The following is a 27,657-nucleotide window of genomic DNA, read 5'->3' as shown; positions in this document are numbered from 1 at the left end:
GCAGTAGAAGTTGCAGGGGGGGGCAACACCACACCATTGCTCTGATAGGTTCCTTTGTCCCTGGCTTTTCCCGGATATTCACGCACATGCGCAACAGTGGAAATATGTGATTGGCTGAGAATGAGGGAAGGGATGTGGGGAACCGCCCAAGAACCACCCATCGAACGCCCACAGCTGTAAAGTCCACGGTATTGCATCCAAGCGCCTGAAGGTACAGCAGATGATTCCCGGTTTAAAAAAGCAAATCACATGATTTGCGGTATTGCAGAAGCGGATTTAACCATGCGAAAATGCGCAAAAGTGTGCGGCGTCATATGGACGACCGAAAAATAATGAAAACACAAAGCGATCATGTCACACATTTTACAGTCGTCTGGATGAGCCCTAAGAGTGTGAATGAAGTGAACAGAGATCTTAATGGATGGGGGAGGGAGTTGGCATACCTAAGGGTTTGCAGTTGGAGGAAGGCAAGGCGGGAAGGATCATATTGTTATGCATTGCAGAGCATCTTCCCAGTGGTTACCAATTTAATGATTTCCCCACTAAAATCGAGTGTTTTTAGGTGCATTTCTGGTGGCAAATTTTCCTGCTTAGTGGCTAGTGGGAAATCTATTATTATTATTTATTTATTAAATTTATATCCCACCAGTGGATGTAAAACATTTTATGTCAGAATCTGGCTTTTTTTTTACAAATAATTTAATTTCATTCTCTCCCCCCTCCCCACTATTATGTATTTCATGAAACTGTCTAGCCAAAATCTAGCCTTTAAAAAAAATAAAAATCTACTTTTGGAGATTTTCTTGTATTTTTCGTTGTATGCATTTCTGTTTCTATGTACAGTCTCTACAGTGCTCTTGTTTCATTTCTGCTGTAAGCCATGGCTAGTTGTCTACCCCTTTGATTGAAAGGATACTAGAGTAATTTCCCAGCACAATACAATAAGCCAGTGACAGAGAGAAGATTTTAACTCAAGTCTCCAGATCCTGTGGTGGGCTTGTTTTTCAAAGGTATAAAACTCTTGCCAATTGGCTGACTGAGAAGGAAATTGTGCAGGCAATATTCTACCCAATCAAAGTGAAATGCAGCCTAAGCACCATCAAAGGAGACATGATGATTAGTAAATACAAGCCTCAGAAATAAATGGCCTGAGCATGCACAGAGTGCACTTGCCTCACCAATGAGGAATCTCTGTTTGTATTTAATAAGGTGGTTCCACAATGTGTATCCTTTGTATAAACAGTACAACTTATAATCATCACAGGAAGAGCTGTCTGGGTCAGGCAAAGGCCACCTCCACCGTCATAAATTGTGCCGCCCTACGAGATCTGCCACACAGGACCTGCTCTCAGTCCCGCCAACTAAAGTGGCTAGGTTGGTGAAGACTCGGGAGAGAGCTTTCTCTGTGGCGGCCCCCTCGATCTGGAACTCCCTCCCAATAGATCTTCGACATGCCCCTTCCCTAGAAATATTGCGCCGAGGCCTGAAGACTTGGCTCTTTAACCAGGCCTTTACAACCTCTGGGACTTCTAGGGTAAATTAGCCTTGTATTGAAATGCTGATAATTTATTATACTGAACTTGTATGTAATGTATTGACTATATCTTATTTATTGTATTTTATCATATTTTACTGTAAGCCGCCTAGAGTGGCCATTGGCCAGATAGGCGGCCTATAAATTAAAGTTTATTATTATTATTATTATCTAGTCCATCATTCTGTTCTCAGAGTAGCCAACCACACACAGCATTTTTTAAACCTAAAAAAACAGGAATGGAAAACCTCCATACTTCTCTCAGTTTTAAAGACACCCACATTTATATCTGCAGTTCCAAACTTAAAAACAACAAACCAATGGTTGCTAATACGTTTAAATTCTATTATCCTCCTTGTGCCTAGGCTTTTGTGCCTAGACAGTGCAGCAGCCTAGCCTAGTCCAGGGAAGGACCTGAGAAAAAGCAGAGAGGTGAGTGTGCCGGCTCTTCAAGGCCCTGGAAGCCGAGTGAGACCTTACCAACAGCCCAGGCAATGAGGAGCTGGAATATTGTGTGTGCGTTCATATCTGGGGGGCATTTCTTCCCTCTGTTGTTAAAAAAGTTGAAAAATATATCCTTTCAATCCGGTTCCATTTCAGAATAGTTTTGAAGTGTATGAAGTGGCTAGAGCCTTAGCTGCAACAGTTTTAGATCTCTACCTAACTGTGCAAATGATCATTATAAACAATTCACATTGGAGGTTTGGCCATGGGTCAATGAGGCTCTCAGTCCAAAAAGGTTAGCCACTCCTGCTTTAATGAGTGATGAACATGTATGCATGAGTCCAGAGGTGTAACCACACAATTTTCATTGGGGGGAAGACAAAAACTGAGGGGGGCAGAAGGGCTGGGGCATTGGTCACTATAAAAGAGGTTTCTGGGGAGGAAGTTTTCATAGGTAATGGCATCCCCCCCAATTTATGCATTTTAATTAGGAACTATGACTTGTCAAGCTTACCAAAAGAGCAAATCAATTTCAATACAATATTTTCCACATGCAAAACAGTTGTGTAAACTAAATAACAGTGACTAGGAAGTAACTGTATATCATGCAAGTTATCCTGCCATAACGATCTGAACTGTTGATAAAGTTTCATCTGCCATGATTTCACTGCAAACTTGCAGAGGAACTGTTCACTTGAAATCCCTTCAAATATGTTACTGTCAAAAGCCAAGACTACTAAGTTTGTTTTTCTGTGATGAAGCATTGAACAGCTGTAAGGCATCAGTACGTGTGTCAAAGATGCGTATGAATTTTCACACACAGCTGTAGATGCACCAGAGGCGAGTCCTGCAGCATACAAAGTGTATATGTATGGAAAGGCTTCCTTGTATAGGTACAATGTATTAGGAAGCTCATGAACTACGAGTTCAGTTCTCCTGAGGCAGCTGCTTCCCAGAACTAACTACCATGGCCATGGCAAAAGTAGGAAAGGCCAAAGCGGAAATTTAATACCTTTTATTTTCATTCAATTCCATGTCTTTCCATGCCCTTCCTTAATTTCCCCCAAAATTCATTTTAGTTGCCTGAACTAAGTTTCATAGGAAGGGAGTCTGAGGAACTGATGTAAATAGTGATGACAAGAGACGAAGTGCCAGGCATAGTTGAAAAAATAGAAAAAGACAAATTGCTGGTCCTGATAGCATCCACTCAAGCGTTCTTAAAGAATTCAGGTGTGAAACTGCTGATCTTCTAAAAAGAAAATCTAGCTTGTTCCTAAAATCAGCATCTGCACCTGAGGCCTGGAAAGTGACCAATATAACACCAATTTTTAAAAAGGAATCCAGGGGGGATCCTGGAAATTACAGACCGATCAGCTAAACATCAGTTCCAGGAAAACTGGTGGAAAGTAGTTTTAAAGATAAAATCACCGAGCATATAGAAGAACAAGTCTTGCTGAAGCAGAACCAGCATGGCTTCTGCAAGAGAAAGTCTTGCCTCACTAACCTTTTACATTTCTTTGAGAGTGTTAAGAAGCATACAGATCAAGGTGACCCAGCTGACACTGTATACATAAGACTTTTTTTAAATAAAAGCTACTGATAAAGTACCTCACCAAATATTTCTGAGAAATAAGAGTAGAGGGCCTCTTATGGATCAAGAACTGGTTAATAGGAAGCAGAGAATTGGAATAAATGGACAGTTCTCCCAATGGAAGGATTTAGAAAGTGGAGTCACCCAAGGATTAATATTGGGACATGAGCTTTTCAACTTGTTCATAAATGATCTAGAATTAGAAGTGAGCAGTGTGGTAGCCAAATTTGCTGATGATACCAAATTGTTCAAGGTGGTTAAATCTAAAAGGATTAGGAGGTGCTCCAAACAGATCTCTCCAAGCTGGGTGAACAGGCAGCAAAATGGCAAATGCAATTCAATGTAGGCAAGTGTAAGCAAGTGATACACGTTAGGGCAAAACATCCCAATTTCACATACACATTCATGGAGTCTGAACTGGCAGTGACTGATCAGGAACAAGGTCTTGGGGTGCAGCATCTGTGAAAAATATGGATTCCATTATAGGGAACATTAGGAAAGGGATTGAAAATAAAACTGCCAATATCATAATGCCATTATACAGAACTATGGTGTGACCACATTTAGAATACTGTATACAGTTCTGATTGCCTCACCTCAAAAAAGGTTTTGTAGAGTTGGAAAAGGTTCAGAAAAAGGCAACCAAAGTGATCAAGAGGTTGAAGAAACTCCCCTATGATGAAAAGGTTAGAACATTTGGGGCTTTTTAGTTTAGAGAAAAAGAAAGTAAGAGGTGACACCATAGAAGTGTATAAAACGATGCATGGTGTAGAGACAGCGGATAGGGATACATTCCCCCTCCTCCCGCATTCATAATACTAGAAGTTGGTGACAGCCAATGGAGCTGAATGTTGGAAGAATCAGGAGAAAAGAGGAGGTACTTCTTCACACAGTGCATAGCTAATCTATGGAAATGTGCTTCCACTAAATGTAGAGATGGCCACCAACTTGGATGGCTTTAAAAGAGGATGAGACAAATTCCGGAAGAATCAGGCTATCAGGGACTACTAGCCATGATGGCAATGCTCTACATTCACTGTTGGTAGCAATATGCCACTGAATACCAGTTGCTGTGAATCACTGGGGAGAGAGCTAATGCACTCTGGTCCTGCTTCTGGGGTTCCCATAGGCATCTGGGTGGCTGCTATGAGATCAGGATGTTGGACTAGGTGGGTCATTGGCCTGATCTAGCAGGGCTCCTTTATGTTCTTATGTACAGGGTTGTTATATGGATAAATGTGATTAAGAATGTAAAGTGCATGGTAGACTTAAAAGATTAAAGGAGAAATTATGATTTGTGCCTGTGTGTATGGAGGAAATATTCTTTGAGTCTCTTTGGGTTTGCAGGGCAATCCTGTTACCTTGATTTGATAACTGATAAAGAGGAGAATTAATTGTGCTAGGGACATTATAAATATTCAGTTCTCAGATACTCTTATTCTCAGTACAATTGTGAGTTCTTTGACCACTGAGCGGTTATCTGGGGTATTCTGAAATGTTCTTCAAAGACTTTATATATCTGAAACAGAGGAGTCATCTCACTCGATTGAGGAGTAGCAGAGGAGTTTTAATGTAATAATGACTGCAACCATAATGAGAGGACTGAAGTAGGCCCAAGACTAGCCTGATAATGGCACAGGTCCATTTTCCAAATGGCACTAAAGTGAATAAATGACATTGAACATTAAAGAGAAGGAGACCTAAGCATTATTTTTCTCCTTAAAAGCTATTTCGTAAGTCTTGCCCTCAAGAAACGTTGAGAAAAAATGACATGGAGTTACATCGTAGTGAAGTCTGCTTGGTCTCCAGAATCAGTCACATCTCCTCTGAGGCACTTTGGCCAGAGAACCAAATTCTCACTACAGCTGAAATGAATTTGCTCCTGAAACAACTTCTCTGAATTCTCCTCTGCAAATTTTGATATTGGAAATTCGCCATATTCTCTGAGTAGTCAAAGGTTTGCTGAATATTTACTGAACAACTGGTATTTGTCGTTGACATAGAATAACATGGAATTTCCCATTTTGATAATTTATTACAATAATTGATAGTAGTTGGCATGCAATCGTTTGATGCAAAAGTCAGTAATATTTCATGATTTGTAACGGATGCATTCAATAGATGGCATGCAACAATATTTCACACCTGACTGATGTGGTCCAAAATTATCATGCCCTATACTGGCAAAGTGAGTGCTGAGCATGTGGACATGCTTGGAGCCAAGATTTGGGGGGGGCAGGGAAGAAGGCCTCTACCAAAGGTTTCTCTTCTTTTGCTGAAAAACATTGGGGAATCACTAGGACTTCCCATCTCCCTTGTTCACACACTGTCATCCTTGGCTGGATGTTCAGCTTCAGGGCATCGTGGTCCATGCTGCTTGCCCCTCTTCAGCTTGGGCTTAAAAGGAGGAGCAAATTGGCTCAGAGGAAGGTGTGGCTTCTGTGAGCCTGATTCTCATCCCCAATATGAGTTTTAAGCCAGGGGTAGGGGACCTGTGGCCCTCCAGATGTTGCTGGACTCCATCATCCTTAACTATTTTAGAGGTGTAGTCATCTAGGGTCTCAGGGGGTATTAGACCCCTTATGTTTTTGGGAGCAGGATCCCTATGTCTCCAGCATCCTACAAGTCAATCAGCATGAAAGGGGGGTGTTAGCCATTGAGAAGAGTCTTCTAACATGTTTCCTTTCCTGCTGATTGGAGCCAATCAGAGTTAAAAGAGGTGAGTCAGCCTCTGAGAAGACTCTTTGCAGTAGCTCACTATCTTCTTTAATGCTTATTGGCTTATAGGGATATATGTTGTTGTGGGAGAAGGCATTAACAAGGATCTCATTCTCAACCCTGCAGCAAAAAGGGGAGGGCATGGCTGTGACTAACATGAAGGGACCCTGCTCTTCTGAATTTGCCACTAGACTACTGCTATTGGTCATGCTAGCTACAGCTGATGAGGGTTGAAGCCCAAAACTATCTAGAGGGCCACAGGTTTCCCATCCCTGCTTTAACCTATTAGGCGGGATGCCACTTCACAGTTAAATGCTTGTAAGGGGTGGCACTGTCCTTGAAGAAAATGTTTCTTCTGGGTTCCCTTTGTTATGACTTCTTTAAACTCTCAGATATTGATATCTTTGTATCTAAAATATGGACATGTATTGAAGTGTATGAGAAAATAGAGGGCATGTTGAACAAAATATATACTATATACTGTTGGTATATAAAGCCCTTAACAGCTTGGGACCATTTTCCTTGTGGGACCACTGTACCCCCCTGTGTGCCCACTCAAGCACTTTAATCTGTGGAACAGGCACTGTTACAGATGCCACATAATAGCTGTTCTATATCTGTAAGAAATGGTTATTTTAATGTGGCAGCACCAACTCGGAATTCTCTGCCTGTTGACATCAGGCTGGCGCCTTCGCTGTGTCCTTTTCGGCACCTGCTTGAAACATTTTTGTTCAGGCAAGCCTATCCAAATTCATAGATGCAGATGTGTTTTAATTTTTTTGTTTGTTGCTGTTTTTAAATTGTTTTTTAAATTTTTTAATTCATTGTTTTTAACGGTTTTATCAATACGTTTAATGTTTTTTGTAAAGCAGTTACACTTTTTACAATCAAGCCATATATAAATTTTAATAAAATAAAAAAATAAATAAACTGTAGGGAAATTATGCACAATATTGATTTAAATGTATACATTGTACTTTGAAACTGGATGTTGCCGATGGTGTTGCTTTGGCATGCAATTTGATGCAGGGTTTTGGATAGTTATCTGTGGGGGTTTGAATTGGGAATTCTGGCAGTAGGGACTCCAGATACCTTATTTTCTGTGCCACCATAGAAGCTTCCCTGGTTTCTGTTGCACTTTAGCACCACCAAAGCAGATGGACAGAGAATGGTTTGCAACTATCAGATGAGAAGACAGCAGGCGACACAAAAGGGTCGGTAACCTGCTCCTTTAAAAGAAGTGGACTCTGATCTGGCTCCTTGTGTTGATTGGATATCAGAAACTCTCAGAATGCTTGCCTGCTTCTAGGCTGCAAACCCTGTACAAAGTAGAAGAGAGATAACTGAATGCAAAGTGTAAACATTCAAATCCTATCAAGTGGGAGAATGCTGGAGTCACTGATCAGCAGAGTGCTCCACTGTGGCTGCAACTACATCATGTGTCTCAGACAGTATTGCACATCTGAAGGCTCTAATCATGTGATTCCGCAACCACAGAAGTTGTGATTCTTGGCTGGGATGAGGAAAGATCAGAGAAGCAAAAGGAACTGACTGAGGGGGGAAGAATCTGTGGTCCTCCAGATGTTGCTGGACTACAGTTCCCACCATCACTGACTGTTGTACATGCTAGCTAAGGCTGATGGGAGCTGGAGGCCAGTATGTGAAAGGCCACAAGTTCCCCACTTCTGAACTAAATAATACAAATCTTTTGTCTTTTTTTAAAAAAATGTGTTGATGTTTTTCCTCAGCTGCACCACCCTTCACAAGGGTTTCGCTTTGGAACTGTGAGAGAAAGCAGCGCTGAAGATTATTTCAAGCAAAGCTTCCCAGATATGCATGAGTACATGAAAAGATTCAATGTGCCTGCAACTCCAGATGGAGTTGAATACCTGAAGTAAGTGTGCACCATGTGCTAAATGAGCCAACTAATGTGTGACAGTAACCTTTGGGTACTATTGAAGTTGGAGCTCACTGGTCAATATATTCCAGCTGATGTCAGAGGACAGTAGATCAGACTCCTCGTATTTTATATTATTGAAAACAGCTGGTGCACAAAACATAGGAACACAGGAAACTGCCTTTACCAAGTCAGACCATTGGTCCATCTAGCTCAGTATTGTCTACACCACTGTTCTTCAACCTTGGGTATCCCAGATGTTGTTGGACTACAAATCCTGTCATCCTTGGCCGTTGGCTGAGCTGGCTGGAGTTCTGGGAAACTCCACTGAACTACAGCCACTAAACTACAGCCCTTTCCTATAAGAACACACATTGTACATTCCACACACATGCAAATGCCTGTCAGTAGGTACTGAGGCATCATTATATATCTCCATACTTGTTTTTAACTGCTACCAAGGAGCATGACACTTTATAGACCAACAAAAAAGAAAAACAGATCCCTGGCCCAATCCTTCCCCAGCCTGGAGCCCTCCAGATTTTATTGGACTCCAACTCCCATCACTTTCAGTCAGCATGGTCCTCGAGTCCAGCTACATCTGGAGAGCACCAGATTGAGGTAGGCTCAATGTAGTCAAGGGAGACCGACAGAGGGAGGAATGGGAGAGGCAAGAATAGTGTGGGATGGATATCAACCAATGCCGTTCTGTGTACTAAGTCCTCTTCCATCACTGAAATGAAGCATAAGGTGGCAATCCTATGTGCACTTCATCAATTGAGTTTACTTCTAAATAGACGTGCATTGGATTGTGCAACAAGGGGTTATACAGAAGAGATTGATTTTACGTTGTGGTTTGAGATTACACCATGACTGCCAACATTTTGATCAGGCATTTTTGGAAAGCTTATGTAATTTCAGATAAGGATATCATACCTGGGTGGAGATCTTTTGAATCAGGTAGGTTTGCTGTAGATGGACTTCAACATGACTGGTTGGATCAGTTCCCCACAGATGCTTAGCCTGCATAAATTGGCAAAGATTAATAAAAGCCATCAAAGCTAAGCCACCAGAGAAGTCTGCACAATGTACTATGAGCTCAAAGGCAAAGTTAAGTACTTTGAAGCTCCATCCATTGTAATGAGTTATACCTGTGTTTAAATATTTCTCACTGAAATTCTTAACTAAGGGTGTACTGTGGCCAATATATTTTTAGGCTTCTGGACAGTTGAAATAATTCCTTTTTAGAGAGGCCCTCCAGACAACTTTTAATTAAAAAAAATACTACCCATTTTCTTTTTTATTATTAATCTGAGAGTGCTTTTTTATTGTATTCTTAGGTAAATGCATTTTTAGCATTTAAAAGCCATCTTGGTTTAAATTCGTAGAGAATTGGTATTTTCTAAAATAATATAAATATATCAGTGGACTATTATGTGTTCCAACATGAGCATCAAGCACTTGTGTCTATTGACTTATAAATTAGATTTCTGTTTGATTTTGTACTGTGTTTATATTAAAGGCTCCCTGAGGATTAGGCAAAATAGATCCAGAATTTCCATCCGGAAGCAATAAGCCCTCTACAAATGAGTACAGCTGAATAGCTTCTTGTTCACTATCAAGTGATCTTTGCTGTTGCTGTTGGTTTTTAACTTTGACTTACAGACATGATCCAGAGAAATTAGATGCCTTCATCATGGACAAAGCACTCCTGGATTATGAAGTGTCAATAGATGCCGACTGCAAACTTTTAACTGTGGGGAAACCATTTGCTATTGAAGGTAAGAAGTGCTTTTCTATAAATACATATAGGCACTGAAATTATTAATGATGACCTGTACATCTCCTTTTATACCCATCAGGCCCACAAGACAATTTACAACAATAAAATACAGAATATTTCAGCATTAAAAACAGTACAAGCATATAATTTATTTTTAATGTTTTAAATATAAGTAAGTCAATCAACTACAGTCTAGGACATAAGCTTAAGGCTGTAATTTGTCATCAGTTCAAGCTTTGGAATCAAAGGCAGTAGTGTAGTGGCAAATTCAGAAGTGCAGGGTCCCTTCATGATAGTCACACCATGCCCTCACAGCCACGCCCCCTTCTGAGATTATACTAAGATTGTACAAAAAATACGCTTTCAGTCTCTTATTTTGTTTGGAGTACTTTCCCTTACTGATGCATTGCAAGGATCAATGCAGATCTCCATGTGTTGCTTTTCAGCTAGAACTACTATTTTCTGTGCACATACATGGGCAAATGAACTAAGATGCTGTAAGGTAAGGAACTTTCTTTGCTGAGATTCCCTTCTTGTTTGTCATACAAAGACTCAGAATAACTGCATTTGGGCTAGGGTTGCCAGGTTCCTGGCCTGAGACTGATCCTGTATCTTTAGGAGAAGAGAAAATCAGCCAAGTGCAGATGTTCTTGCAACCCTGTAATGAGAAAAACCACAAGGTGGAATTCTCCCTTCCCCGTGCACAACTTTTAAAGATACAGCAGACCTCTTGGAGGCTGGGCCTGGCAACCAAGAGGTCTTCTGTATCTTTAAAAGTTATGCACGGGGAAGGGAGAATTCCACCTTGTGGTTTTTCCCATTACAGAGTTGGAAGAACACCTGCACTTCGCTGACTTTCTCTTCTCCTAAAGATACAGGATCATTCTCCGGCCATGGACCTGGCAACCCTAATTTGGGCAGAGCTTATATGTTTTAGGGAAAAACTTAAGCATGGAAATTCCTGACACTAACCTCTGGTGTTGGCTACACACACACACACACACACATTTAATTCATTTGCATTTCACCTTACCATGCATGACAAACATATACAGAATATCACTAAAAGCTGAAACACCATCACACACACACACACTTTCTCCCCCCCTCCTCCTTGAATGTATTTTTCTTTCTTTCCTTCCTCCTCCCCTACTGCTCCTGGCTAGGGTTGCCAGGCTCAGGGCCTGAGACTGATCCTGTATCTTTAGGAGAAGAGAAAGTCAGCCAAGTGCAGGTGTTCTTGCAACCCTGTAATGGGAAAAACCACAAGGTGGAATTCTCCCTCCCCCCTGTATTTATCCCTCAAAGACCAGTCCCTTACACCTATTAGATCATTATATTCCCATCATTCAGGTAGCTGGTTCCCCCTCAGGTGATGTGTCCTGATCCTGTCCTTGTGACATCTTGAGCTTGAGAATGCAGCTGCATTCTCAAGGTTGACTGCTTGTTTTGATTATCAGGCTACTTGTTTACATCAGCCAAGTGAGAACATTTGTAAGCCAATTAGCTCATCATCCCTTCAAAGTCTGAGAAAGTCATAAACACTCCCACTTGACAGAGCAGAAGTGTGGGACAAGCTCCATTGTTTGGGTTACTTTAACAAAACTCCTCAGACTCTTGTGTTGTTTTGAACACAGAGGCATAACTTCCCAAATGCTATAACTGTGTCAGGAAGCCTCCATTTTGAACTTTCCAGACTCTAATTCTAAACAGTAACAGTGTGCAGAAGCATTCAGCACCTTCATAAATCAGGGGTTTGGGGCATTAAATTAGGGGGACAGAGGCCATTCACATGCCATTTCTACGCCTTCTTGATATACATCTAGATTCTTCTGGTGATTGGTAGTACAGAGATGTCCTTCAATTTCAGTGGATCTACTCTGAGTATTACTAAAGTTGGATCCAAGCCAAAGTCTTTTAGGCTGGGAGTAAATCCCATTGAATTTATCGGGTTCAAAGAGCACAGGATGACACTGCTGTTGTATGTTTTCCTCTCTGGAGTTCTTTTAGGCTGCTGGCCATCTGTAATCATCACCAATACTTGTGATAGCATAAATCACGTCCATCATTTCCAGTATATCTCACTTTTTTTATAATCAGGTTATTGGTTTTTATCTGTGCGGGCATTAAATAATAACCGCTCAATCCTATATGTGTCTACTCAGTGTGAAGACTCAGTGAGTTCAATGACATTTACTCCAAGTAAGCATACATAGTAAAGAATTACAGCCAAAATTGTTCTCTAACTTCCAATAGTTCAATACTTTTACATTCAGCCCTCATTCCTGTGCAATCTGGTCTCACTTGATACATTTTATGCTGTCAGTGCACATTTGCACCCTGTGTTGGGCTCCCCTGATACCTCTTCCAAACAGCCATCTTGATTTTTCAACCAGATTGGCGGTTTGAATTAAGAAGCTGATTTTCTGCCTCTACCTCTCTCATCACTGGAAGCTGTGCTGTACTGAGGCTGACATCAAGGTAACACAAAGCATGACTTGGAAGGCAAGCCTGCAAGCAGCACTTATGTATCACTGTGGTGCACATTAAGGGCCATTAAACTGTGGGATTCCCACTCCTGGGAAGGATGATCAGAGCTGGAAGTGACTGTTGTTCTTTTCCCACTTTCCATTCTCCACTTATTGCAGCAATCTATCAAAGCTCCACGCCCACTGACCTCTGCGCCAGACCAGGCATACTTTCAGCCACAGACACTCAGCGTGTTAAATGAAGCTGAAAGGAGTCAATCAGCTCTATCTGTTATTCAAGCACTCCCATTTTAAAGACTTCAGTAGTATTGTGATCCAACCTGACAGTTAGAAAGTCCTGTAAAACCCTCAATTCCTCTGGATGTATAATGACCCAGTGGCTGCTGTCTCAGATTACTGAAGTCCTTGAAAGCTCATATTGCAAGGCCTATGTCAGGGCAGGTGAACTCTGTCAGTTCCAGCCAGTATGGCCAGTGGTTAGGGATGATGGAGGTTATAGACCAGTGACATCTGAAGGGCTACAGATTCCTCAGCCCCAGGCTCCATCTGCATGATACATTTAAAGCAGTCTCATACCATTTCAAAACAGTCATGGCTTCCTCCAAAGAATCCTGGGAGCTGTTCAGGGTGCTGAAAGCTGTGAAGTGATCTTTCGCTCACAGATCTACAGTTCTCAGAGTGGTTTAACAGTCAGTCTTTCCAGGGAACTCTGGGAATAAGGGTCTCCTTATTCCAATGACAGTTTAAAGTGATATGATACTGCTTTAAATGTATAGTGCAGATGGAGCCCCGGTCTCTGCCTTTACTAACTTGACTAGCTTTAAGCTATGCTACGGAGGTTTCCTGCACTGTATTTAAAGAAGGCTTTAATATCTATATCTATCTATCTATCTATCTATCTATCTATCTATCTATCTATCTATCTATCTATCTATCTATCTATCTATCTATCTATCTATCTATCTATCTATCTATCGATATCGATCTCTCTCTCTCTCTCTCTCTCTCTCTCTCTCTCTCTCTCTCTCTCTCTCTCTCTCTCTCTCTCTCTCTCTCTCTCTCTCTCTTAAAACCTTCTTTAAATACAGTGCAGGAAACCTGCAAGTTTGTGAAACCTGCAAGTTTCAGGCCAGTTTCAAACAGAAGACACTATCCTTCCAGCAACTGCATAGCAACAGATGTGATATCAAGGGTGTCTGTTGTGAACCAACTCAAAATGTGGGCCTTCCTGAGCTGCTACTGTTGTATGCTTGTTACAATCTAAGTGTCTCCTAGAGGACCCCAATTGTTATGCAGTGTCTTTTCTTATTCCACCTCTCCTCTCTGTGATTGGTCACTGTCCTTGCCTGTCAATATATAAACCTCCCGTTCCTGTTAGCAGACTTAGGCACACCCTACTCATAAAGCAGAAGAGAGGGATAGGAATGAAGTATTTAGAACAGGGATGGCTAATCTGCCCCCCCCTATATTGTTGGACTCCTACTCCCATCACACCCAGCCAGCATGACCAAAAGTCAGGGAGGATGGAGGTTGTAGCCCAGGAACATCCAGCAGGCCAAAGGCAGGCCACCCCTGATTTAGTCTTGAGGTGATAAAATAGACTGTACCACTTTGGGCTACACATGGTAGATAACATTTTTAATGTTCTCTGTGTGGAAAACTCCCTGCCAGTAGCAAGCTAGCACAGGAGGGAGAGGACTTAACTACAACCTTTCTCCTCAGATGTGCAAGTTTTTATTTTCTTTTTTTAATTTGCAGAGGAGGGATTCTCTCCTATAGGGGAGGCATTCAAAATGGCTTCCCCTTCTGCAGCTAGACTGGGGCAGTCTACTCTACCATCTCAAGATTCTCCTATCCCATTACACTGCATGTATACACCAAGCCAAACCCATTTGTGCAACCAAGCACCTGTTGCTGCCCCTGTCTGTCACTGCTGTGCTCACCGGCCCTGCAAGTTGGTCCCAGTTTACTCATGCAGCTGCTACCTGCTTCTGCACACAAATACTAAGTCACAGAAGAAGAAGAAGAAACAGAGATGCTGTTATGTACTTGAACCATACAGTTTTCTGTGGCCACGAACATGCTCAGACTTGATTGAGCTGTTTTAGAATTTCTCCCCTCCGTTTTTTCCCCTAAACTGTTTCTTTGTTTCATTTTTTACACTTCTGCCAACCTTGCCTCCCCACCCAACCCCAACCCCAACCTCAACCTCACCCAGCTGATACCTCCCTCTTCTGCATGGATAGCCTGTTTTGGCGAAATAAGGATCCACACTCAAGGAACAAGGGCATCATTAATATACAGTGTAGCCAGTTGAGTGGCTCCTGAATTGACCATAGGCCTGGCCTGGATTCAATTTCTTGGTCATGCTAAAGTGTGACAAAGAAATGCAATTGAGGAACTGGCTTTTAGACAGACAGACAGACAGACAGACAGACAGACAGATAGACAGATAGATAGATAGACAGACAGATAGATAGATAGATAGATAGATAGATAGATAGATAGATAGATAGATAGATAGATAGATAGATAGATAGATAGATAGATAGATAGATAGATAGATAGATAGATAGATAGATAGATAGATAGATAGATAGATAGATATTTTTGTTTCACCGCTTTGTGGATTGTTTGACTCACCCAGGGCTGGATTAAGCTGAGGAGGGCCCCTAGGCTGATTGGTGTTTGGGGGCCCCTATCCCCACGCTTCACCTACCTTTCCGTTGTTTTTTGCGGCACACACAGGTTTGCCATCAATCAAGATGGCGGCCGAGGTTTCCCTAAGGAGCTGAAGCCCCTGCCGCCATCTTTGTTGATGGCAGCAACACACGTGTGTAGCACGCATGTGTGCCATCAGCCAAGATGGTGGCAGAGGCTTCAGCCCCTCAAGGAAACCTTGGCCATCATCTTTATTGATGGCAAATCTGAGCGCTGCAAAAAACAACGGAAAGGTAAGTAATGTGGGGGATGGTGGTCCATGGATGCTTCCGCGTATCATGGAAGGAGAACGGAGGGCCCCCTGTAGCTCCAGGGGCCCTCAGGCCAGTGGCCCACGGGCCCCCAAGAGCTCCGGGCCCCTAGGCTTCAGCCTACTAAGCCTAATGGATAATGCGGCCCTGGACTCACCTAGTACTTATGTCCTTGCCAAATCCAAGCCCGCAAGTCCTCAGCATGCTCTTCTCTTTCCATGAGCTTGTATCCAGTTTCCTGCCTCTCTCTAGAATTGGGCTTTTAACTTTCAGTAGCCTGGCTTTTTCCATTTCTGTATGTGCACTTAGCTGATTAGAATGGGCAAGACCCTAGAATGGGCTGGCTCAGGTAGCGAAATAAAATTTCATGTGTATATACAATTACATATACATACGTATACAAACAGAGACTACAACACTGCCTAATTTCCTAGTTGTACAACATGGCACTGGGGCTCCTGACTTTTGTTTTGTGCATATGTCTTAGTGGGCTACTCTTCTGCTGCAAATAGTCATGAATTTGCATGTGCTAAAAAGGATGATTATACAAGCAATTTGCAATCTCCCTCTGGCAGCTTGCAGAGTTGTTTGTGAATTTGCCCACTTAATAGGCATAAAAGCTTTTTTTTTAACTAGTGTGAACCTAATGCGTTTTATCTCAGTTCCGTTAGAGGTATTGCAGCAGATCACTAAATGTGGCATGCAAAAGGCATGTAAATCTCTCTCTCTCTCTATGTCGATATATTTGTGTGAGCATACATGCATGTGTGCACACACACACATCTATATCTATATACATCAGTCTTCAACAACCTGATGCCTGAACTATGATTCCCATCATCCCTGCATTGCCCATGCTTGCTGGGGCTGATGGGAGTTTTAGTTCAGCAACATCTGGAGGGCCCAAGTTTCCTCACACCTGCTCTAAGTGCTGCACTTGGGGACAGTGTTGTTGTGGTGAACACCCCCAGCCCTCAGTGACAAGGATTCTGCAAAGATGTTGAATATGTCTCTATGTGAAGGAGCCCTGAGGTCTTACATACATTATACCAATCCTCTGCAAACACCCCCACCAATCACAGTGATCCCATTTTCCCTACGTTAAAAATGAATGTCTTACCAAAACTTACTTTCCTCTTCCATGCATTGTCTGTACATGTGTCAGACAAACAACTCAAGATATGGCAAAATGAATTGAACCAGATCATTTTTAATTAAAAAAAAACCCTCCCAGAACCAGATCATCACTATCAACCATCTAAAAGAAGGGGATGGGGGATTCCTCATTTGAAGGTTTATTTTGAGGCTAGCCAACTGTTCCATCTAATATACTTGATCTTAGATAGCAAGTTTAAATGGTGGACTCAGCTGGAGAATATAGTTATTCAAGGAGTCCCATTGGCAGCTTGGCTTCTCAGAACAAAAGTGAAGTGAATTCTGCAACAGGTTGGACAGAACCCATTCACCACAGTTCTTCACAAAATCTGGAGGTTGTGGGCACAGCACATTTTGTCTAACCCTTCACCCTTGACCCCCTTATTTTTCCACCAGAACTTTTTTAGCAGGAATAGGCACCTGCCCTAGCAACACTGGAGGGATCAAGGGGGGGGAAGGTTGCCTTCATGATTCTTATCCAAATAAGGTCAATATCCAAAGTGAATTTTTGTCAAGCCAAAGGCCAACCAGGTATTCAATGGCTTCATTGGAGACAAATGTATGATTTCCTTTCTCACCCCAAAATCAAAACTCAAGCAGTGTTGAATTTATCCGTTTTTGAAAATATAATTATAGCAGTCCATGATGGAGAAAGAGGAATCAACTTGAGGTTATATGTTATGCTTTTGGATTTGGAGGTGGAACATCTAACAGGACTTAAATACCAATGGGAGAGAGACCGGTCAATTCAGCTTGATGGGGGAGACTGAAAGCAACTATGGAATAAAGAGATAGTACCCACTTCCTCTTATTAAGAGAGAGAGAGAGGATTGTGTTCTGAGTTGAGTCAGAGGAAAGGCTGGGAACTGGAGGCAGGCAGAGAGGCTGGCTCCCTGCACCATGGCTTTAGGGTGCCTCCTGTAAGCCTGATGGCAAAGGAAGATCTATTGGACTGCTGATGCTTTGAGCTCCTCCATCTTAAAATCAGGGTGGAATGTGTGTAAATAAATAAACCATATTTCATAAAGACACCACAGACTCCACTGACCTTCTTTCCAAAGAAACCAAGCCCTGGGCAAGTGCAGGGACCCCTGGAGATCTCTCACCACTCAGAGATTGTGGTGGCGTGCAATGCTGGTGGGAGCAGTGGGATTGAGTTACCTAGAAGAATCATTAGGAGAAAGGTGTGCCTGAGTCAAAATGGAGGGGAAAACAGCAACCTTCCTGGAACAGATGGAATTGATGCTCCAGCAGCAAGCAGAACGGACTGAGAAAGATCCCCAGGAGGACCATCAGCAAAGGCAATAAGAGTGCCAGGAGCACTGGCACTGAATGGGGGAGATATTTGAAAGCACTTTTGGAGAGAAAAAGGAGATCCTATGTGAGGAGGTGAGAGCCCTGCTTGATCAGCCACTACAAGGGGTTGGGAGTGATCTGGGAGTCCAGCTGCAGACTGGGTTGGCTAAAGAAATCCAGAAAGTTGATGGGCAGCTGGAGGGCTTGGACTGTGAGGAGTTGCAGTCAGTAGCGGAGGAGGAAGCAGCCTTGATTGTCCAGGAACCTGCTGGGGAAAAGACACCAGAAAGCTGGAAGTAAAGGACAGGCTGGCAAATGAAGAGGAAGATGCCTTGGAAGAAAATGGAATACAGGGTGGAGAAGAGATGCTGCTGATAGATTTATCTGCTCCATATGTGCCTGCTGTTGAAGAAGTAATGCAGGAGGAAGAAAAGGCCTTGGAGCCAGGTGAACTACAAGCTGGAAAAGAGCAACTGTTGATAGATTTCTTCACCCCGTGTGTGCCTGCTGTGGAAGAGAAAGTGCAGGGGGAAAAGTTGGAGGCATGTGTGCGAGAGGAGCTGCCAGTGCCTGAATAAATGGCTGTGCAAGAAAAAGTGCAGCAAGAGAAGCCTGAGGTGGGAATGCAAGTACAAGAGGAGCTCCTAGCACCAGGAGAGATGGAGGAGATAAAATCCTCAAGTGACTTTGTCCCTTGGGTGCCCCATAATGGTCTCATAGAGTAGGATGCAGCTCCTATGATGGGTGTAGTCCCTGAGCAAGCTCCAAATGGGAGGCACACAACACCCTGTGAGTTTGGAGGGCAAGAGAGACTGGGAGGGATACCTGCCTCTGTTTGGGCCCATGATTCACACTGGAGATGGTGAGGGAGAACACAGAAGATGTCTTTCTACCAACCTGGGTGGGCTAGGCCAGCTAGTCCTGAAGAAGATGCCCCCAGACAAAGACTTGTGGCAGGACTTTGATTTGGAGTTTGGGGCAGGAGATGAAGTGGACTGGCTTAAAGACTTTTTCCAGGGCAGAGAGTGGGAGGAAGACGGCTACAGTCTACTGTGTGCTGATGAGAAAACAGATGTGTCCCTGGAGATGTATCCTAAGACTCTGCAGGCAGCAGCACGGATTAGCTTGGACTGGGACTTTCATGAAGCCCCAAGACAAAGCCATGTGGGCAACTGCATGGTTTGGGGGTGGGGATTGTGCTTATGGGACTGTGCATTGATTTGCGGTAGGAATTCTTCCTGATGGTTTTAGTATTGCCATTTGAAATGTTTTTGATTTGTGCTTTTTGCATGCTTGTGGGTATATGAGCTGTTTAATGGTTTTTTAGGAATTATGCTGACAGGTTTTTGCATTGCTATACTGTGCCTGTTAGATTATGTGTGTGTGCAACTCTTTGCGGGGGCAAGGGGGAAATGCGTGTGTGGTTGAGTGCTGCTGAGCTATAGTGGCACAAGGCAGAACAAAGGAGCTCCAGTACTGAGGCTGTAATCTGGCTAAACATGTTGGGAACTCACTATCTTGGGCACTGGCCAGTATGAGGACTGGGTAAGTGGTTTGGATATAGAACTGTGACTGGGGGCTCCAAGAAAGAAGAGGAAGCCTAAAGAGAGCATTTAACTGAAAACTTGGCATAAAAGAGTGGACAATTTTTGTACTTGTGTTGTGTGGAAATGCAACTGTGCTATGATGACTATGCTTTTGATGATGTATGTTTTTCAATGTCTTTATTAACCTGTAATTTCTTTACAGGAAAAGCTGTTATTCTGTTCTTTGTTTGCAGTTCTGAGACAGACCTTTGTCAGTGAAGGGGGTAGTGTTGTGGGTCTGGGGGTTGAGATAGATGATTTCAATGAGTCCCCTTCCAGCCTCTGATTTGGAACCCTGCGCCTGGAGTTGAGAAACTTGCTCCGCTGGTCAGATGAGTCTCTTTTGTTAATCTAATAGAGTGACCAGATGGGCTAATGGGTCTGCCAAGTGCCCAGCAATTGGTGAATGGACCAGGGAGATCCTATTCTTATTAAAACTCTTCAGGAGAGCCCCGCTCTCCTGGGGCCTAAGAGAGGCTTGTGTTTTGAGTTGAGTCTGAGGAAAGACTGGGAACTGGAGACATGCTGAGAGGCTGGCTCCCTTCACTGTGGCTTTAGAATGCCTCCTGTAAGCCTGATGGAAAAGCAAGGTCTATTGGACTGCTGATGCTTTGAACCCCTCCATCTTAAGCTCAGGCTGGAATGTGTGTAAATAAACAAACAAACCATATTTCATAAAGACCCCACAGACCCCACTGACCTTCTTTCCAGGGAAACCAAGCCCTGGGCAAGCACAGGGACCCCTAGAGATCTCTCACTGCTCGGAGATTGGGGTGGCGCGCAACGGTATGATACATAGCTTTCCTGGAAAAGTTTACCTCTACATTGAAGTTAATGAGGGGATCCTCAAAGAAAGATTGTTGACTCTTGGTGCCCATTTATAAAGTTTACGTTAGTCAGGTAGATCGTGGCTGGGCCCCACTGACCCATTATGCTGCCATCCGGAACGCTAGACGTATAATGATTTTTCTTCCAGGGGAGCAATACCCCCAACATCAGGCCCAGATCCTTATTTTATTTCATATCTGTTTTTCTTTTTTGAAGATTATTTTTTCCATATTATACCTTTGCTGGTTCACACACCATTGCGGTGGAGTGGAGGGAGGTTAGGAGATAGACGTTCTGGGTAAGGGGTTGTTATTAGGATTATATCAGTATGATATAATAATACAGGTGTTCAGTGCCTGGATTCATTTATACTAATCTTTGCTCTTGATACAGTGATGTATTATTTTGCTTATTATAATCCCTGTATAAGTACAAATTTTATTTGCCAAAAAGTTCAATCAAAATACTTTAAAAAAAAAAAAAACAGTGATAGCATTTTCCTAGTCTATATCAAACATGTCAGTAGACAAAGAAACAAATGAACGGATGTTTATACACAGAAAAAAATAAAGGAATCCAGATGGTGTGTGGGTGTAAACAGGTGCTGCAAATCACAACACTTACTCTGGAGTAGTACTATTGAGGAAAATAAGACTGCTGTGGTGGAACTAGCTTGAAGATTGTAGCTCTGTGAGGTCCCCATTTGAATTATTTCATTACTACTTATTTGACCAAAGGGGTGTCCTCATTTGTGTTCAGTCTTGCCAACAGCTATCATTTATTTCTGTGGCTTGTGGAGAGCTCCTTAGCTTTGGTTGGTTGACAAGGAATAACAAAATAAACCAACCAAATTTGTTTGAAAAAGAAACCTGTATGCTACTAGATGATGTAGACAGATCATCTTCAAGTGATTTATTCCTCACTACAGTATTATAGAGTGTTTAGAGCTGGGGGTGGAGGACAAAGAGAGAGCCAGAAAGAAATTGTTTTTTCTTGATGCCTCACATTTCACAAAGTGGTGTCCTAAGCACGATAAAATATTCTAGGGAACTTGAGTATGTACATATGCATAAATTTGTTAAGATGTTTCTTTTAACCTTTCCTCCGTGGTGGTACAGGGTGGTATAACATGCTTCCATGTGCTTTCCTGCTGACTGGAGCAGATAAAAATGAAAGGGGATGAGTCAGCCACTGAGAAGACTCTCTTCAGTAGCTAACTTTTTCCCCTTTCATGCTGATTAGCTCCTAGAGATGTCTGTTGTTGTGGGAGAAGGCATTAGCAAGGATCTCATTCTCAACCCAAGAACAAAAAGGGTGTGTATGGCTGTGACTATCATGAAGGGACAATGCACTTCTGAACTTGCCACTACACTACTACCTGAAGACTTCTCTTCATTCCATACACACATGCCAACAATGTGTGATCTTATACCACCCTTCCCCAACCTGAGACTTTGTAGACGGTTTGGACTCCACCTCCTATCATCCCTGACCATTTGGCCATGCTGGCTGGGGTGGATGAGAATTGTAGTCCAAAACATCTGGAAGACGCAAGGTTGGGAGAGGCTGTCTTATACCATCTGAGCACTTGTGCTGTGTAACTGGGAAATCAGTATATCTAGCTGATGCTAGGTGAGATGTCGGGTTGGATACTTCTGGCTTCTGGACCAGTCTCTGGAGATTAGCTTGGTGCCTGAGAATACAGAAGTTGGCTACTCCTGCAGTAGCCCATTGAGCGATGCTTGTGAGGAAGCAACTCTGATTGAGGTGCTTACTCATGGCTGCTGCTGCTTCTGTTCTTTTCCCAGGCACAAACTGTACATCTGCCAATAGTAGCCCCAGCAGCAGAAAAGCTTCGGCTATGGGGCAGTATACAAATGCAATAAATAAATAAATAGATAAACTTTCCAGGAGGAGGAGGAGGAGACAAGAATGGCTCACTTAAATCTCTTCCTCCCAGAAAAGGAGGAACATTTAAACACGGAATGGGAGTCTAACGATCAGTGTGTCAAAGGATCAGGTATTGAGAGAGGCTTAGATTTAAATCAGGGCCCTCTGGATGAGAGCTTCCATCCTCCCTGATTATTGGGCATGCTGGCTGGAGCTGATGGGAGCTGGAGTCCAGCAACATCTGGAGGACCACAGCTGCACCACCCCTGAGTTTGATATTATTAGTCATAACTGCAAAACGATGACCAAGAGTGACCTCATGAGCCGCCTTCCAGCCTTGCACTTCTCTAATTGCTCTGACTTTTTATCTTTCCCTAGGGTATGGCATTGGCCTTCCTCCAAACTCTCCACTAACCTCAAATATTTCTGAACTGATAAGCCAGTATAAGTCCCACGGCTTCATGGATGTGTTGCATGACAAATGGTACAAGGTCGTACCGTGTGGGAAAAGAAGCTTTGCTGTGACTGAGGTAAGAGACATTCCACAGTTACCCATCTGACAGCGTCGTCATGTTTCTCTGAGTGCAGATAGTTGCTTACACACACAGCACACCCAGAAGTACATGGCATGTAGTAAGGAAAAAATAAAAGATGATTACCTTGAATATAAAGATCACTGTTGTGAAGAGTGTGAGAATAGAATATAAAGACAGCAGCAGTGTGATCTTGTGTATTCCTTTCTGTTTTTGAAATTGGATGTTTATTTTAGTTAGACATTAGTAGCGCCCCAACAGCTGAGGGGCCAGAAATCCTGTATAATATCAAGCAAAACAGAGAGGGGAACCCAAGAACAATAACAATTATATATTTTTTCTGGTCGTTCCATTGAGTCAAGGGCCTTTTGTTACAGATGCTCTATTAATCTGTCAATGCATCCTCCACAGCAACAATACATGTCAGTTGCCCGTTCTATAAAAATGCATACTGCAAATGAATTTTTCTGAACTCCTCTTGTTCCGTTGAAAATGTAATAAAAGTAAACCATGTAGCGTAAAATATGTCCTGTTGAATTTGCCCCTTAAGCGATCGGATCCTCTGAGTCAGCTTTTCCAATATTGCTACGTGCCAAACCTTGCTGTACCAAGATTCAGTGCTGCCCCCCTCTACATACTTCCAGCAACGAGCCATGCTCTGTCTCACTGCTCAGAGTCAAAAGCAAACAATGTGCCATGTTTCTTGAGAAAAAGATAAATTACAGGGTCTGCTAAAAGCTATTGAGGGCAGCAAAACAGAGTGAAGAGACAGATGTAGCTGTACACACGGGTGGGCCCCAGTCCTTAATATTATTTTGGATGTCTGGATAACAAAGCCAAATAGAAATGGTGGACACAAAAATAATACTATGAGCCTCTGAGCAGCATTGTACAATGCTGTGCAATGTTTGTTTAATTGACACGTGGACCATTTTGGAAGCCACAGCAGGCTGAGTAGATCAAACCATCGGCTGCAGTGTGCCCAAAATGACTTAGTAAGCCAGTTCGGCCAAGTGTTGAAGATTTACTCTACTGATTCCTTTTTACATGAAACCACAGAGGCCTGGTGTCGCTTCTTTGTGGCTGTGATCCCATGCTGCTGTGGGTATGTGTACAGAAAAAGCAACCACATGGTTTAAAACCATAAAACCATTAAAATTTAAGCATCAATAACTGAAATACACAATACAACAGTACCAGTAAGACAATACAGCAATTAAAAACGAGATATTCAGGATGAGAAATTATATGAAAGCTTGACTAAATAGGTGCATCTTTAAAAGCCAGGGCAATGCCAATACAGATGGGGCCTCTTATATTTCAGCTGATAGCACATTCCATAAAACCAATGTTACTGGTAAAAAAGCCTGCCACCACATTACCACAAGCTGATAATCATCAAGCCATGGCAAGGCTAACCGGGTTCCATGTAATATCACTTCTAGTTAAACAGGAACATAGGAAGCTGCCTTGTACAGAGTCAGACCATTGGTTCATCTAGCTCAGTATCGTCAACACTGACTGGCAGTGGCTCTCTACGGTTTCTGGAAGGAGTCTTTTCCAGCCCTACCTGGAGATGCTGTGAGTTACAGGCCTAAGTAGTTGTACAGCATACTAGATATCATGGTAAAATATAGCGTAATGCATAGGCATATGCTAAAATGAATGCACTCTGGATAATTGCACTTCAGCCTAGTGAAAAGGAGGGCAAATCTCTGTAACTGGTATTGTTGACACAAAAGACAGTGGAGTGAAAGAGAAGCAATGAAAAATGCTGGTAAACTCTCCGACGCCCTCCTCTAATGCAAACAGACCTAGCGTTTTACAATGTTAGGATTATGGAGATATGCTGTGAGAACAGAACAATAAGAGCAAATACTGCTCCTTTTTGATGAATAGCACCTTAATGGGAGGGGACTTTAGGATGCAACTCTTAGGCTGATAGATATGCCAGATGTGAACCTGCAAAAGTGGATTGTATATGGCAGAGATGGGAGACCTGTGACCCTCCAGAAGTTGTTAGATTCCAAATTCCATCATCCCTGACTATTGGCTATGCTGGCTGGGGCTGATGGGAACAATATCTGGAGGGTCGCAAGTTCCCCAACCCTGGATCGTGTAGATTTCGTAGAAAGGTAAACAGACAAAATCCCATCAAAATTAGTAGGTTTTAAGCAGAGCAGGTGAGTGGTGGCAACCTACTGCTTTCAAAATGTTTCCTGAAAGCCAGATACACTCCTGGTTCTCCAGCAACAACAGCATCATCCAAAGTACAGTATTCTTGGGGAAATGCCAGCTTTTAATGCAGCACACCTGTGCCCAGCAAACTCTATAATCTGTGACCTTTTAGTATACATATATTGGAACATTTTCCTTTCGGATGAAATTTTGATAGAAGGGACAACAGGCAATTATTGTCAATTCCCATAAGCATAGTTACAGGGGAAACCCACCTTCGCCAGGTAAAAGCTGGCCTGTAAAGTGCAATTGGGATGTAACTTTATTCTTGTTCTAGACTAGAAAGAGAGAGCCTGGAAAGTTGGTTTAAAAAAAAAAACACTTTTTGGCAACTTCTGGAATGAAAATGTGTAATGACGTTTGTTTAGACGCCTGCTATTGAATTGAGCTAAACCAGTGGAGCAAATATGTGATGACACTTGAGAGCCAAACTTAATCAATACTGGAAGAGAGACATCTAGTTGAGCCTTTGAGGCATTACACAAAATTCCTATTAGGAAGACTGAAAAATAATCCTTGTGTTCCTATATTTAAATACAGGATTGCAAGTATTGTTTGTTTAAGAACCATGTCATGCAAGCCTTTGTATGATAACTGCATGAACTGTGGTCTCTGATTCAGATTCCTGAGAATGTGAGCGTTCACATAATGGCAAATTTATGTTCTTTTGGTCTGTAGTGTAGGGGTGGCTCTCCAGTAGTTGGTGGATTACAACTCCCCTGAGCCCCAGGATGAAAGGAGTTATAATGCAACAACATCTGGAGGGCCACAGGCTAGCTCCCCCTGCCATAGACGGTCAAAGTACATGTGATGCCAAATGTTTTGTTAACAACTACTTCAGGGTTTTTTTAAAAACTTGATATCAATTTTCATTGCAACACTCGGGCAAAGGGAGGTTTGACCCTTCCTTACCCAGCCATGATTCCCCCAAAAGATTGCCTTCCCCCTGAGTCCTGCAATTGGAAAAGTGCCCATTGGTGTCACATGCAGCCCAAATACAAAACTATTTAAGCTATTTCTGATGGAATCTGGAAAGGTAAAACTTTGTAAAGCGCCTTGTCCTTCCTCGTGGGCAGCCAAAAGAGAATCCACTGAATTAGCAAGATTTTTTCTTCTGTTTATAAACTACAAAGAAATATACAAAGAAACCGGTGCCTGGCTGCGACAATGGACTGGATGAGGGCTAATAAACTGAGGCTCAATCCAGACAAGACTGAGATGCTGCTAGTGGGTGGTTCTTCTGACTGGATGGTGGAACTTCAACCTGTCCTGGATGGAGTTGCACTCCCCCTGAAGGAGCAGGTTCGTAGCTTAGGGGTTCCCCTAGAACCATCTCTGTCACTTGAGGCTCAGGTAGCCTCGGCGGGACGGAGTGCCTTCTACCAACTTCAGCTGGTGGCCCAGCTACGCCCCTATCTGGACAGGGATAACCTGCTTCAGTTGTCCATGCTCTGGTAACCTCCAAATTAAATTACTGCAATGCACTCTACGTGGGGCTGCCTTTGAAGATGGTTCGGCAACTGCAGCTTGTGCAAAATGCAGCATCCAGATTGGTAACAGGGACCAGACGGTCCAAACATATAAAACCAATTCTGGCCCGCTTGCATTGGCTGCCTGTATGTTTCCGAGCTTGATTCAAGGTGCTGGTTTTAACCTATAAAGCTTTACACGGCTTGGGAGCACAATACCTGATGGAACGCCTCTCCTGATGCGAACCCACCCATACACTACGCTCAACATCTAAGGCCCTCCTCCGGGTGCCTACTCCAAGGGAAACTCGGATGGTGACAACAAGGGAGAGGGCCTTCTCAGTGGTGGCCCCCAAATTATGGAATTATCTCCCTGATGAGGCGCGCCTGGCGCCATCACGGTTATCTTTTCGGCACCAGGTCAAGACTTTCCTCTTCTCCCAGGCATTTTAGCATATGTTTTTAATTGTTTTAAAAAATTTAAATTGTGTTTTAAATTGTTTTTAAAAGATGTGTTTTAAATTTGTATATTTGTTTTTAATGTTTTTAGTTACTGTAAACCGCCCAGAGAGCTTTGGCTATGGGGCGGCATACAAATACAATAAATAAATAAATAAATAAATTGTTGCACGCCACCCCAGTCTCTAAGTAGTGCGAGACTTCCAGAGGTTCCAACACTTACTCAGGGTTTGGTTTCCTTGGTGAAGGCCAGTGGTGTGGTGTCTACATGATATATGGTTTATTTACACATATTCACAGCCTGAGCATAAGATGGAGGGGTTCACAGCATTAACAGTCCATCAGATCTTGTTTTTCCATCAGGTTTGCAGGGAGGCACCCCAAATCATGGGGCAGAGAGTAGGCCTGTCTGTATATCTTCCTAGTTTCTAGCTTCTCCCAGACTAGACTAAATACACAAGCATCTCTTTGGCTCCAGGATGGGGGGATGGGGAAGAGGGCCTCTCTCCAAAAAAAGTTCCAATAGCAATAGGATCTCTCTGTGCTATATTCTTAACTTGATAAACCCATTAGCTCACAGACTAGCTTAACAAAGGAAACTAGACTGGAGTGGGTTTCTTCCGCTGCAGATGCTACTTCCAGATTCAAGGTGACAGGCTTGAAGGGGGTCCAGAGAAATCATCCATCTCAACCTTCAATCTCATGACAATATTAATTCATAAAAATGTAACTGGAGAGTTTGAACAAAAGATGCTTCCTACTGAGTCAGGGCATC

General features: G+C 42.8%; 1 protein-coding gene across 1 annotated transcript in view; it reads left to right on the top strand.

Annotated features, from left to right (window-relative positions):
* GRIN3A (glutamate ionotropic receptor NMDA type subunit 3A) overlaps positions 1 to 27,657 on the top strand; it is a 193,596-nt gene that overhangs the window by 141,014 nt on the left and 24,925 nt on the right. The window contains exons 4-6 of the mRNA XM_061632874.1: positions 8,036 to 8,181; positions 9,850 to 9,965; positions 22,562 to 22,713. Coding sequence (XP_061488858.1) covers positions 8,036 to 8,181; positions 9,850 to 9,965; positions 22,562 to 22,713 — 414 coding nt within the window. The remainder of the gene's footprint in view (positions 1 to 8,035; positions 8,182 to 9,849; positions 9,966 to 22,561; positions 22,714 to 27,657) is intronic.

Source organism: Rhineura floridana, chromosome 1, assembly GCF_030035675.1.
Source record: "Rhineura floridana isolate rRhiFlo1 chromosome 1, rRhiFlo1.hap2, whole genome shotgun sequence".
Lineage (NCBI taxonomy): Eukaryota > Metazoa > Chordata > Lepidosauria > Squamata > Rhineuridae > Rhineura > Rhineura floridana.
This window is presented reverse-complemented; position numbering and strand designations above follow the sequence as displayed.